The sequence below is a fragment of the Lepidochelys olivacea genome (assembly GCF_965140295.1).
Source record: "Lepidochelys olivacea isolate rLepOli2 genome assembly, chromosome: 15".
NCBI classification, from domain to species: Eukaryota; Metazoa; Chordata; order Testudines; family Cheloniidae; genus Lepidochelys; species Lepidochelys olivacea.
The window spans coordinates 18,527,909-18,540,809 of record NC_140425.1 but is presented as its reverse complement, the minus strand read 5'-3'; the positions used below and the strand labels follow the sequence as shown (position 1 = coordinate 18,540,809).

Below are 12,901 nucleotides of genomic sequence, written 5' to 3'. Positions count from 1 at the left end.
ATAGAGGAATGTATGTGATTCAGAGCCATGGCATGAGGGAGATCAGTTGAGTGTGCTCTTTGGGGGCCTAACTCAGAATCTTTCTTCGTGAATTATCAGAACCTTAATATCGTTTCATTATAGCCTCTTGTGTCCTCATTATAGCATCTTGAGTGCAATAAATCATTGTCTCCTCTACTGCCTCCAGCCCTGTGATTAATCCCAGTCTGCTCTGTTTTCATGTCAGGAAGCATGGTACGACTAGTTTCAATGCTTCTGTTTTGTAGATAATGAGAAGGCTGGAAGTCGTGATATGATTCCTCTGGATGAACTTGGTCCAGGTAAATGCAGTCCCGGCTCAACCCCCTGTCTATTTCAATAGAGCACACTGTCACTCACGAGAAAGTTCAGTGCTTTTTCTGGGAGGTATTCTTTCATGTGGATAAAGCTGACATTTAAAAACAGAACTTTTCCTTCCAAAAGATCAGTTGTCTGTTTTTTTTAAAATGCGTATACTGCATATATGCTGGGATCCCCACTACTTTTTAACCAGATCATGTAAATATACTGAGAGCTTCCTGCATTTTAATCTCTTTGCTTTGAAGTGGTTGCATCCTGGAGTGAGAGATTCAAAAGCCATCAGATTTCAATTATTGCTTTTTTTAAAAAATGGGACACTACTTTTGTGAGCTTTAAATCTACTTAAATATCATATTCTGTCTGAAAATGTTTTTCCTGCTGTTCTTACAGGTTAGCACAAAAAATGACCCTACTTGAAAGAGGCTAGGGGAAAGAAGTACTTTATTGTTCAGTCTGTAATTATTGTCACTGTTTTCCTGAATTCAGTGAGAGAGTTAGTCAGCCCTGCTGCCTATATGGATCTTTCACACAAGAGAGGAAAGAGAAACATTTTTAAAAAATAGGAATACATGATTGTAAAAATCTGCCATGAGTGATAGGAATGGTGCCGGGGTTTTCTGTATAAAAGTAGAGCTTAACAGAAGGTGAACATGATCGAGCCAACAACTTTAAACTGTTCCTCATTGGCTCAGTGGGAGTTCTGCCTGGGTGAAGATAGAACATAATCTGAGCACAGAATTACAGAACTGGCTCTGCGTGTGCGTGAAAACTGGGACGAAGAAATAACCCTCCATTCTTCCTTCCATATATGAAATGCAGGCTATGAGAAAGTAATGACTTCTCCTCGTCTTATCAGTTCCCCCAGTCCATCAAGGGGATCTCTTGAAAGCCAGGCAGAATGGCTTAATTTTCCCAATACAAGTTATGGGAATGGCTCCCTTTCACCAGACTTCTCTGGAGCCTCTTTTGGGTATGAGGCTTGCATGGCAGTGAAGAACAAGATGCTGCAGGCCATAGCACAATCCACGCGATCCGTCTCAATAACACTGGCATTACTGTGTGGTGTGCAGTCAATTGACGCAGTGGGCATCAGCTGCCTTGCTCATGGCAACCAGTACTGGACAGAGGGAGGAGATTTTACCAGTACTTGGAAAAACCTCCACCCTGCGGCTGGTGCACCTAATATGGCAAATGCAACTTGCCCACCAGGATCTGCAGTGAGAGAAGATTTTCCGAAAGCCCCATGAAATACATAGCCATTCTGCATAAGTAGATGAAGCAGTAAGGACCAAGGATAGATAAACTCTGAAGAGCTGGGTGGTCTGGAGACTGTTGCTCAGATGTAGAATAGCAGCAGGAGGAGGAACTCCTACTTCTAAAGACAGGTTTCAGAGTAGCAGCTGTGTTAGTCTGTATCCGTAAAAAGAAAAGGAGGACTTGTGGCACCTTAGAAACTAACAAATTTATTAGAGCATGCTCGGGGGTCGCATAACTAGTTAGCATTCCAGAGTCTCATTCGTTATCGGAATTAACCAGACAAATCGCTCCACCAACTAAGGACGGCCACGTCCACGAACGAGACTCTGGCATGCTAACTAGTTATGCAACCCCCGAGCATGCTCTAATAAATTTGTTAGTCTCTAAGGTGCCACAAGTACTGCTTCTAAAGAGAAAAGCTAAGCTGTGTCCATGCAAGACGTTCTCTTTCAAAATGCTGCTAAACTCTGTGGCATGGATGTGAGAACAACTTACTGAGGGGCTCAGGCCCTGATGGAGATGAAGGATAATTAAAAGCCTGAGCTGCTGCTTTGTCAGCAACAATTGGGAGAAAAAAAAAAAAGCAGGGATTAAGCCCTGTTTCTTCTGACCTTCCGCTGGTATGGGAAAAGTCAGGGGTTTCCCTGTTAATAGCCACTTCGGAGGCACGCGGTTCTCAGGATGAAGGCTGCAATGCTGCATGGGAGGCAGTGCTGTATAAGGGGACAGGGCTGCGAGTCAGGAGATAGCGGTTCTGCTACTGACTCTGCCATTGACTTGCTGTGACTGGTTTGTGCCTCAGTTTCCCAATCTATAAAATAGGGATGAGTCCATATTTCTGTGAAGTGCTTTGAGATTTGAAAGGCACCGCAATCTGGAACAGACCAACTGTTTCCTTTTAGTACAACAGCATAAACACACACAGTGTTGCTGTGGATTTGCCTCTGTTTTTCCAGGTGCAAATATTTGTATTTAAATGTCTGCGTATCTGCAAGTTGGATAGTTTGATATCTCACGATTGCCATGTTTGCAGGTGCAAATGTGAATCAGTTTGAGCCACTGCTGAAAATCAAATACAGCATTTCCAAAAAGTCAGGATAACATAAAGATGCTACCTTCCATGACCTCAGCTGACAGCATCCCCCCGGCATGAATAAACTGTCTATATGTAGTTTGCATAAGGGAAGACTGAAATAATTGTCCTCACAATGAAAGACAGTAACTTAAAAGAAGATCTCACAATGGGATTGTTAGGATATAGATATTCAGGCCTGTCTGTAAAGGCCTATACTCTAATTTAGGTGTATTTTTATCACTTAGCTAGTTACAGAGGTATAAAAGAAAGAATCAAAATCACTGTCTGCTGGTGTAAGGGCCTTCTCTTACTGTGACAGTCTGAGGCCCTGTTCTTAGGTGAAGATCTCTGGCTAAGCAGCAGAGGCAGCCATAAGCTGGGAAACAAACGGTCAGATCCTCACATTCCAAACTAGTCACATTGAAATAAGGTGCTATGGGGCTGTTAGGAATACAGTCCTGTCCTGATAATGCCTATCGCCTCCAGAGAAAGGGAAGTGCCTAGAAAATGTAAAAGGAAACTTAGTTTGATAGCATCCTGTCTGGCAAGAACTCACTTATCAATAGACACAGCTGGGAAACCCTTATGTCTTTATAGATGTAGTTGTGAAATCCTCATTTCTCTATTGTTCTATCATTGTAGTCCCCATTTCCCTATTGTTTGTCTGTATAATCTCTGTCTGGTTCTGTGATTGTTTCTGTCTGCTGTATAATTAATTTTGCTGGGTGTAAACTAATTAAGGTGGTGGGATATAATTGGTTAAATAATCATGTTACAATATGTTAGGATTGGTTAGTTAAACTTCAGTAAAATGATTGGTTAAGGTATAGCTAAGCAGAACTCAAGTTTTACTATATAGTCTGCAGTCAATCAGGAAGTAAGGGGGGGGATGGGAACAGGGAATGGGGGTGGGGAAATTGGAATCATGTTTTGCTAAGTGGGGGGGGGAATGGGAACAGGGACACAGGTAAGGCTCTGTGGTGTCAGAGCTGGGAAGGGGGACACTAAGGAAGAAAACTGGAATCATGCTTGCTGGAAGTTCACCCCAATAAACATCGAATTGTTTGCACCTTTGGACTTCGGGTATTGTTGCTCTCTGTTCATGCGAGAAGGACCAGGGAAGTAGGAGGGTGAAGGAATAAGCCCCCTAACAGGGATAGCTATGTACTAACTAGTTCAGCAGTCAGGCGAATAGGATCAGAAGTTCTGTGCCCACAAGACTGTAGTTCAGTATTCAGAGAAAAATATTAATCTAATCAATGTTTCATTTGTTCCACAGGTTAATACTGATGTGGCTTTAGTAGGTGAAATACAAATTGATTTTAGGTAGGCAGTTTGACAGAATCTCTCACCTAGGAGAGTCCACTCAGATCTGTTCACCACCTCTAGAAAACAAGGTTCCAAGATTTCTGTCAAAGATCCCTTTTCTTGGAAACTTTTAAATCAATTGTAGCTGGTCACTGGGATTTCTCTGTATCTCATCACCAATACCTTTAAAGGCCAACTCACAGGAAATGCACTAACTCTAGGTAATTGATTTGCTCCACTAAACTCCAAGAAAATGGATAATGTTAATATTTGACTTTCCATTCCTCAGGCTCCTCCAGCCAAAGTCCAAATGGCTTATACCTTCCTAAAACACACTCCAGATTGCTTGTTAATTCCATATAGACTAAATTAAATTTGATTTTAGAATTAATCTTGAAACACGGAAGGAACTGAGTTTGTTAATTCCACCACAGAGCCATTGCCCTCAGGGCACCGAGATATTACTGTACTGGTACAGCCTCCTTCAGGATAGTTCTCATTTTAATAAATCTAACCACAAACTTCCAATCTCAGTTGCTATCTTGATGTATTCCCAACTCAGCGTGTGGTTTTTAGCTCCAAACAATCCGTTAGAACTGACGTGTGTGACACCATTAACAAGCAAAAAGAAAAGGAGGACTTGTGGCACCTTAGAGACTAACCAATTTATTTGAGCATGAGCTTTCGTGAGCTACAGCTCAGTTCTGTTAGTCTCTGGTTAGTCTCTAAGGTGCCACAAGTACTCCGTTTCTTTTTGTGAATACAGACTAACACGGCTGCTACTCTGAAACCTACCATTAACAAGGGGTCAGCATTCAGCTGAACAACAATACACGCTACAAAATGCCTTTTAGCTCAGATGTAAACCCAAAGACCCTGACCATTTTTTATCACTTTGATTAGGATTCTGAAGGCTGGTGTATTGATTAAACACTAGTTTTTTGCCTATCTAAAATATCCATTTTTTTTCCATTTCATAGAATCATAGAATCATAGAATATCAGGGTTGGAAGGGACCCCAGAAGGTCATCTAGTCCAACCCCCTGCTCGAAGCAGGACCAATTCCCAGTTAAATCATCCCAGCCAGGGCTTTGTCAAGCCTGACCTTAAAAACCTCTAAGGAAGGAGATTCTACCACCTCCCTAGGTAACGCATTCCAGTGTTTCACCACCCTCTTAGTGAAAAAGTTTTTCCTAATATCCAATCTAAACCTCCCCCACTGCAACTTGAGACCATTACTCCTCGTTCTGTCATCTGCTACCATTGAGAACAGTCTAGAGCCATCCTCTTTGGAACCCCCTTTCAGGTAGTTGAAAGCAGCTATCAAATCCCCCCTCATTCTTCTCTTCTGCAGGCTAAACAATCCCAGCTCCCTCAGCCTCTCCTCATAACTCATGTGTTCCACTCCCCTAATCATTTTTGTTGCCCTTCACTGGACTCTCTCCAATTTATCCACATCCTTCTTGAAGTGTGGGGCCCAAAACTGGACACAGTACTCCAGATGAGGCCTCACCAATGTCGAATAGAGGGGAACGATCACGTCCCTCGATCTGCTCGCTATGCCCCTACTTATACATCCCAAAATGCCATTGGCCTTCTTGGCAACAAGGGCACACTGCTGACTCATATCCAGCTTCTCGTCCACTGTCACCCCTAGGTCCTTTTCCGCAGAACTGCTGCCTAGCCATTCGGTCCCTAGTCTGTAGCTGTGCATTGGGTTCTTCCGTCCTAAGTGCAGGACCCTGCACTTATCCTTATTGAACCTCATCAGATTTCTTTTGGCCCAATCCTCCATTTGTATATGGTGATATTCTTTACCTCCTCTCCTAAACTGTTGTGAAATGTTAAACACTAGACATGCATCATCTCCGTGGCAGTTGCATTTCAGTGGTGGGTGAACGGTTCTCTTTGTAGTTTACCTGTTTATAAAGTGCTTCGGGATCGTTCTTGATGAAAGGTGCTACACAATGTCAGTGATCTGTTACTTGTAAGTAAATATGATTAAATAATTTTCAAATGTAAAGGGCTGCTTCTGAGTTGACCATCGAGTTTGGGAAAGGCGATTTTTGAACGCCATTGTGCTATCATTTAAATGTATAGCATGTACCCATGACTTTTACTATGAGTTGTAACGTTTTTAGATCTGTGTGTGTGTTTGTTTGTGTGTGTAATTTGAAACTGAATGACTTATTGTACACTCCCCGGGAGTGTTGGCTAGGTGGATGGTTGGGATTTTTTGGTCTAACTGGCACAAGCAGGGATGCTAGGTATCTTAACTGTCAGCAGAGAACTGAAAGTAAAGAAGAAAAGCCGTATAGCAGTGGTTCTCAAGGTTTAAGTTATGCACCACATATCTCAAATGTACTTGATACACGGCCTTAGTCATTATAATCAGCATAGTTATGGATTATCTTTTTATATGATATTGATCTTAATTAAACATGTGGACCATCTCAAATGCCTGGGCATTCTGCAAGGCTTGTGCATATGTTGATTTACTGAGCCAAGTATAAAGACAAACATCTTTTTATAAACTAACTGGATTGCAGCTTGCGTAGCCTATTTTGAGAACTGCTGCCCCATAGACTGTTTACCAGGAGTCGCTCCATTTACAAAGCTTTTGTGTTACAGCTTAAAATTGCTTACTTTTTAGTTTCACCGGTAGCCCTCAAAAACGACATCTAGAGTGACTGACTGACTGATTTTAGAAGGCCTATTGAATGCAAGCAATAAACCAAGACATGAGGCCTTCTGACATTTTATGTAAAATCTTTTTGGAGAGTACAGTTTGACAGGAAGTAGAACCTGTAATGATCCTTTAATTACATGGAGAGATACAAAGCTTATTAAGAACCACAAATTTGACTGTCACTTAGCCCAGATTAGAAAGCTGTCAGGGCAGGCAGGAGAATGTTTGTCCCTGATAATGCGGGAAACTTGATGCACTAGAGGAATAAAGTAGTATTTGTAACCTCTAACAATGAATCCAAGTAGTTTCTGAAATACTTACAGCATTTCTTCATAAAGCCCTTCCACCCCCTTCTTTCCTGTTTACTCATGTATTCACATTGCTTTTCAACTGTCAGGGAGAAAAATCACCCACAGGTGCCATTTCAAAATGAAAGGCAGGTCCAGCAGAGCAGGGTTTGCATCGAGATCTCACAAAACTCGACAGGCTGCTTTTCTTATCATGCCAAAGGGGATGTCTCCAAACTATTGTCGTGTCCTGCTTGTAGTCAAGTTCAGAAGGAGTGGGAATGTGTTGCATGCCACTCCGAGAAGGAACCCAGCCAATTATTCAGGTTGTTAAGTGCAGAACGCAAGATTTCAGCTGGATTTGGAGCTCATTAGCCACAGGGTGTGAAGTAACAGCTTGCTGCTTTCCATGGACAGACTACTACTACACTGCAGCCGGCCAGAATGGAAACTGTGCTGCTTGTTAATGAGATACCAGCATTTGACATGGAGGGGGTGGTATAAAAGGAGTTCTTTTTAAAAAGAAAGGTGGTTAAAAAATAAAATTGCTGAACATCAGCCCAGGAGGAAGGCACATGCCTATGTCTTTGGTTTAACGCTTTGTGTCTGTCTCTCTTTCTCTCTCTAGTTCTTTGACAATGCAAAACAGCCAAATCTACCATGGTTTTGCTGCCTGATTGTCATGTCATTCCTTCACAGATGGGTACTCCACCATCGATCACCGGGACAAAGAGCGCAAATACAAGACCAATGACACTATAGGGGACGCATCGGAGAAAGAACCTTTAAAAGTAAGCTTCCAGCTATTCCAAAGGCTGCTTAATGCCATTACAGAATGGGACATCCAGTGTCAGGCAGCAAGGAACGTGTGTCGCAGATACACAGCAGGGGCTTGTAAATGGTTATCTATAAAGGCACCATTTCGTAAGTGATCACTAGTTAGCCTTAAATGGAAGCAAATTCTGCTTTCTAATAAGGGAGCAACTGCTGGAGATGGTTTTATAAGCTGATATGTGCTCAAGTTCCTGTAGGTAAATAACGGTTTTACAAAAGAATGTGTTTGCTTTATCACTTTCAGCTCCTCCATCTAGGTACATTCCCCAGCCCTAAAGTGTATAGCTCTGCAGGAGACTTTGTTCTGAGAATAGTCACATCAAGCAGTTACTTCCCACCATGGAAACCATAAAGGAGTGTAGCTGAAAGCCTGTGTGTCTTTGTAAAGCTGTGTGGTGTATATAGCTCCCAGCCCTCGCTCAGACTCTCCCACACATGGACTCTGTATATGGGTTGGTCTCTCTCTCTCTCTTACACAGAGCCTTCTTTAAAATGGATTTCCAACTTTCTTCTTCCACGCAGTTTCCTCACTGAAAAGTCAGACTTGAATCTTCCACTTCCATTGTGGGCTGCTGAGTTTAGCAATACAGGCTGCATGCTAGTAATTGACTCTATGCAATTTTTCTTACATTCATGCACAATTTTAGCTAAGTTTTTATAAGCAGTTGCTTTATGCCTCCAGCAGTGCAGTGGCACATGGGACTCCTCCCTACCTTGCAAAAACCCACGCACACACTCTTGTGTGTCAGCAGTGGGAAAAACCAGACAATGAAACAAGAGTTTGTGACAGAAATCACTGCTCCCTGCCTTGGTGCTGGTGTTGGGAACCTCAGTGCTAGGGAGCCCTGAGGATCTGTGGTGAAATCTCCTCAGTGTTTTGTGGGAACTCCAGAAGATCCAGATGCTTCAGGTTAAATGGCCAAGCGGTTGAAAAGGAAAGACTTCAATTAGTGCAAAACACTGAGCAAAGGCATGCAGAAATAAGATAGAGAAGAATCTTTCCACAGAATGAGCCAGTTGTACACCTGCCTGGCGATGGTCTGTTTATATTAACATGTGGACACAAACACTCACCATCCAGATTGAGCATAGCTACCCCTCCTCTCTATTAAAGGTAGAGGCCAGCCGCAGTCCACACTTCAATTGTTCAGACACAAATAGTTTTTTCAAAGGCTATTTAAAACCTCTGCCTTGTCAGAAGCTTCTCATCTAGCAACCTTATTAATATAAGCCATTGTCTTGTGATATCCTTCCAGTGCCAAACCCTGCAAGCTTACTGTTGTTAGCTGGCCTGAATGAGTAGAAGTCTCACGTCATGTGGCTGCAGTGTGACTGAAACACTGACTTCTTTACCCCTTGGGTTAGCCCAGCCTCTGATCTTACTTTAATATGACCTTCCATTATCCAGTACTGTAAGTGGTTGAAGATTATGGCTGTGCATAGATTAGGTGACCTCAGCGACCCTTAAAGCTGTACTGCAAGGGAACAGCCACTGTTGTTTAAAACTAGCTGCCCTATTTAGTCCATGTACAATCCATTTGCTAAGCCTGCACCCATTGTGCTATATATAATGGGATTTGATAGCAATCACCTTTTGGTGTGAACATGTAGAATGCTAATTGCATCTATGCTTTACAGTCACTAGTAAAGATGGAAAGGAAACAAAAATCTTTGGTTCCTCTCACCTTTGCCTTTGGAAGGGATCGGTGCTTCCTTCATTAGTTTGTCATCTCTGTCCTTTCCTGTTTTACTGTGTAGTAGCCCTGATCAAACTGGGAAATTTCTATCTTAAGTGCTTAAGAGCAATTCACTTCGTATTATTCATGGTTATGTTTCAGGGTAAATTTCCAAAGTGCTACACAAAGATTGAGCCACAAGGCTCTGAGATTGCCACTGATGGGAATCAGTGTCTAAATCCTAGTTACCCACTTTGGAAATACCATTTGATTGACACAGATGTTATTCTGATATGGAAACAGATGGCCCAGCCTGAACCAGAGGTTAATGGTATAAGCTTTCCAATCCACCCGTCCACAGTCTTAGTGTACACTACAGGATGCTGAGGAGGAGGGTGAACTAGGGGAGATGGCTGCAAAGATTAGGATGTGGCTCTGCAGAAATGACAGAAAATGCTTCTTCCAGAGGAGAGGGGGATAGGTTGGGAGGAGAGAGGATGAGCAAGTGCTCTTTACTTTTACCGTGTGACACACACAGGTAGCCAAATACAGCCCACAGAGCTGTGCAATGCATCCCAAGGCCACCTTCATTTTTCCTAAAGTTGAGGTGCTCGGTGGTTCCATTGTGCAATGCTTTGGCTTGATCGGAGCAGGAGTTACTTGCATCAAGATGGAGCACTGGGACCTGTCTCTTCCCCAATCTGTGCTTCCTCCCTGTTAAAGATGGAGGACAGCCCAAATGCTGTCTGATTTATGCCACTGAGGTGCTGCCCGCAGGTTCCTGTCATGTTGTTGAAGCAGTCCTTAGTTGGGCAAAGTCTAGATCCCCCTTGCACTACCCCATCCAAGAGAAACGTGTGTGCTGATTTCTAGCTGGTGAACAATCCAGTAACCGCAAAAAGAACAGGAGTACTTGTGGCACCTTAGAGACTAACAAATTTATTAGAGCATAAGCTTTCGTGAGCTACAGCTCACTTCATCAGATGCATTCTGAAGTGAGCTGTAGCTCACAAAAGCTTATGCTCAAATAAATTTGTTAGTCTCTAAGGTGCCACAAGTCCTCCTTTTCTTTTTGCAGATACAGACTAACACGGCTGCTACTCTGAATCCAGTAACTGTGGCTCAGAGGCTGTACGAGTGGCTAGGATTTGTGAATAATAATTGCAATGAAGTGAAGTGCTGCCACGAATGCTTGTCAGTGCCTGTGGAATAGCTCATGCCTTTGCCAATTTTGTTTCTTTCTCTCTCTCCACTAATTCCCCCCTTGCAATCCTTTGAGCTGACTGATTTGTTTGTGTTTGATTAATCCGCTCTGTTTTGCCTTTAACTCCTCACCCTGTTTGCTGCAGAATGACACAAATAGGAAAAACATTAACAGGAGTAACAGGGCTTCGGTGAATCTGGTGGATGCCCGTGACATTAAACCCCAGCCTGTTGACTCCTGGGTCTAATTTGCATGCATGGTAGGTCCTTTTAATGGTAATTGGTGCTAGTGATTACCGTGTCTCATTGTGCATGTTCTGTACCACTGCAGAATCTCTCCGAGGCTAACAGCTAATGGGTTCCTTTTAGGCAAATGAAAATGCATTGGAAAAGGGAGGTTTATATTGCGCACTGTATCTTTAATTAAACACAATAAACCACTGCTGTTTGATTAAAAAATAACCTGTCAAATAACCAGACAGTGAATTAATATTCTGACCGATGGGCTGTCAGAGGAAACGTAAAGGATCTCTGCTATTAGGACATGGGAATTAAATTGAATATAGTTTTCCTGACTGACCTCAAATGTTTACAGCCATTCCACCTCCCCCCCGCACCCTGTACTCATTACCAGGTTTAGCCTGAGTCCTCAGGAAAAGTACATCCTGGCTATTCATGGATCTCCCCTGAGGCTCCCAAGAATTCTATGGTCCTGTCCTCCGAGGGAAAGCTGGTGACCACGCACACAATTAAATTTCAAGGGGGGAGAACGTCAGTCATTTAAACATGGAGCCACAAGTCCCACCTTCTGCTCCTTCTTCTCCGCAGTTCAAGGCTTTTTTTTGGACCCCTTCTTGTTCTCTACCTTCCCTATGTGCCAAGCTCCTTAAAACTGTGCCAGCTTTTACCACTCCTGCTGCCACTAATCTGCCTCCTGCTGCCCAGTCTGTTATCCATGTTACACCTCCTGGCAGCCCGTCAGACGCCGCATTGTGTATAGTACAGACTGTGTGGCTGTCTGTGGACTAAAAGAATATCTTTAGTAACCATGAGGATTGCACTACACAAGTTCTCCTTACCCAGTGTCTGATAGTCCCTGAAGGCCCGATTTCCAGAGATGGTGAGCACCCACTACTCCCATTGCTCAGCACTGCAGAAAATCGGTCCTTTTCTCTACATGGAAATCACATTAATCAGTGAGAAGGAAACTCAAGTCATGAGGCGAGTGCAGTACAATAGGAGAGATCAGAATTCATGACTCATTCTTGTTTCCTTGATGGGAAGGGCTGGAACCCTCTGGCCACTGCAGCCTATAACAGACCCGTATAAGGCCTTTCTCAGCTAGGTGGACAATTCTCCCAGACCTGAAGAAGAGCTCCATGTAGCTCAACAGCTTGTCTCTCTCACCAACAGAAGTTGGTGCAATAAAAGATATTCCCTCACCCACGTTGTCTCCCTAGTTTTCCCAGTACATACTCAGTCTTTGGCTACTAACCATCCCCCTTCTGGTCTTAAATTGCTGCCACTGTCTATCCTGTGCCTGTGTTGGAGACAAATGGGTCTGTGGGCTTCAGTCCTTGGGGCTGTCAGTCTGGCACCTTTCGCTGGCTTTTTGTTGACTTCCAGAAGAAGCATTTCTTTAAATAATTAAAATTTCTGATTGGCTGCTTTGCTGATGCCCTTTGGGTGCTGGTTCAAAGAGCAATTCCTCCATCTCCTGAGAAAACCTAGAAGACATGCGCTGTCTTCACACAAATTCCTGACAGTAACAGACGAAGTAAAGCATTGGAGACCCGGGGCGGGGCGAGGGTGTAGGATGTGAATTCGCAGGGCTTTGGAAACCTCTGGGAGAATGTTTTTAAAAATCACACCTGAAGCTGGCAGAGTAACTTTGCAACATAAGCAGCCCCAGTGATGCTGCACTTCTCTGCTCTTTGCATTCTCCTGGCAACTCTTGGCAAGTAAGTTTAAACCTGAAACCGTCCAAGGTCTCAAATTTAGATTCACTTTGTTACTTTTCTAAGACCTTAAAATGATGGGGAAGGAAAAGCTCTTTAAACGTGTGTTGGGGTATTAAATTCATGTGAAGGTGAGCAGTAGTAGCACCAGCGGACACTTTGCCACTGCAGCGCTCGTACTGTTCCAGTCCTGAGTCGTGCTGGATGAGAGAACACCGACTGGGCCAAACTGTGTGGTGATTTAATGATGCAGACCCATAGGGGACTGGGATATA

The 12,901-nt window shown here is 43.3% G+C and overlaps 1 protein-coding gene across 5 annotated transcripts in view; it reads left to right on the top strand.

Moving 5' to 3' along the window:
* Positions 1–12,901, top strand: part of ARVCF (ARVCF delta catenin family member) — a 449,123-nt gene that overhangs the window by 424,756 nt on the left and 11,466 nt on the right. For all 5 annotated transcript variants that reach the window (XM_084649105.1, XM_084649104.1, XM_084649102.1 and 2 more), the window contains 3 exons: positions 267–320; positions 7,655–7,746; positions 10,815–10,928. In XM_084649105.1, coding sequence (XP_084505231.1) covers positions 267–320; positions 7,655–7,746; positions 10,815–10,916 — 248 coding nt within the window. In that variant the 3' untranslated portion in view covers positions 10,917–10,928. The remainder of the gene's footprint in view (positions 1–266; positions 321–7,654; positions 7,747–10,814; positions 10,929–12,901) is intronic.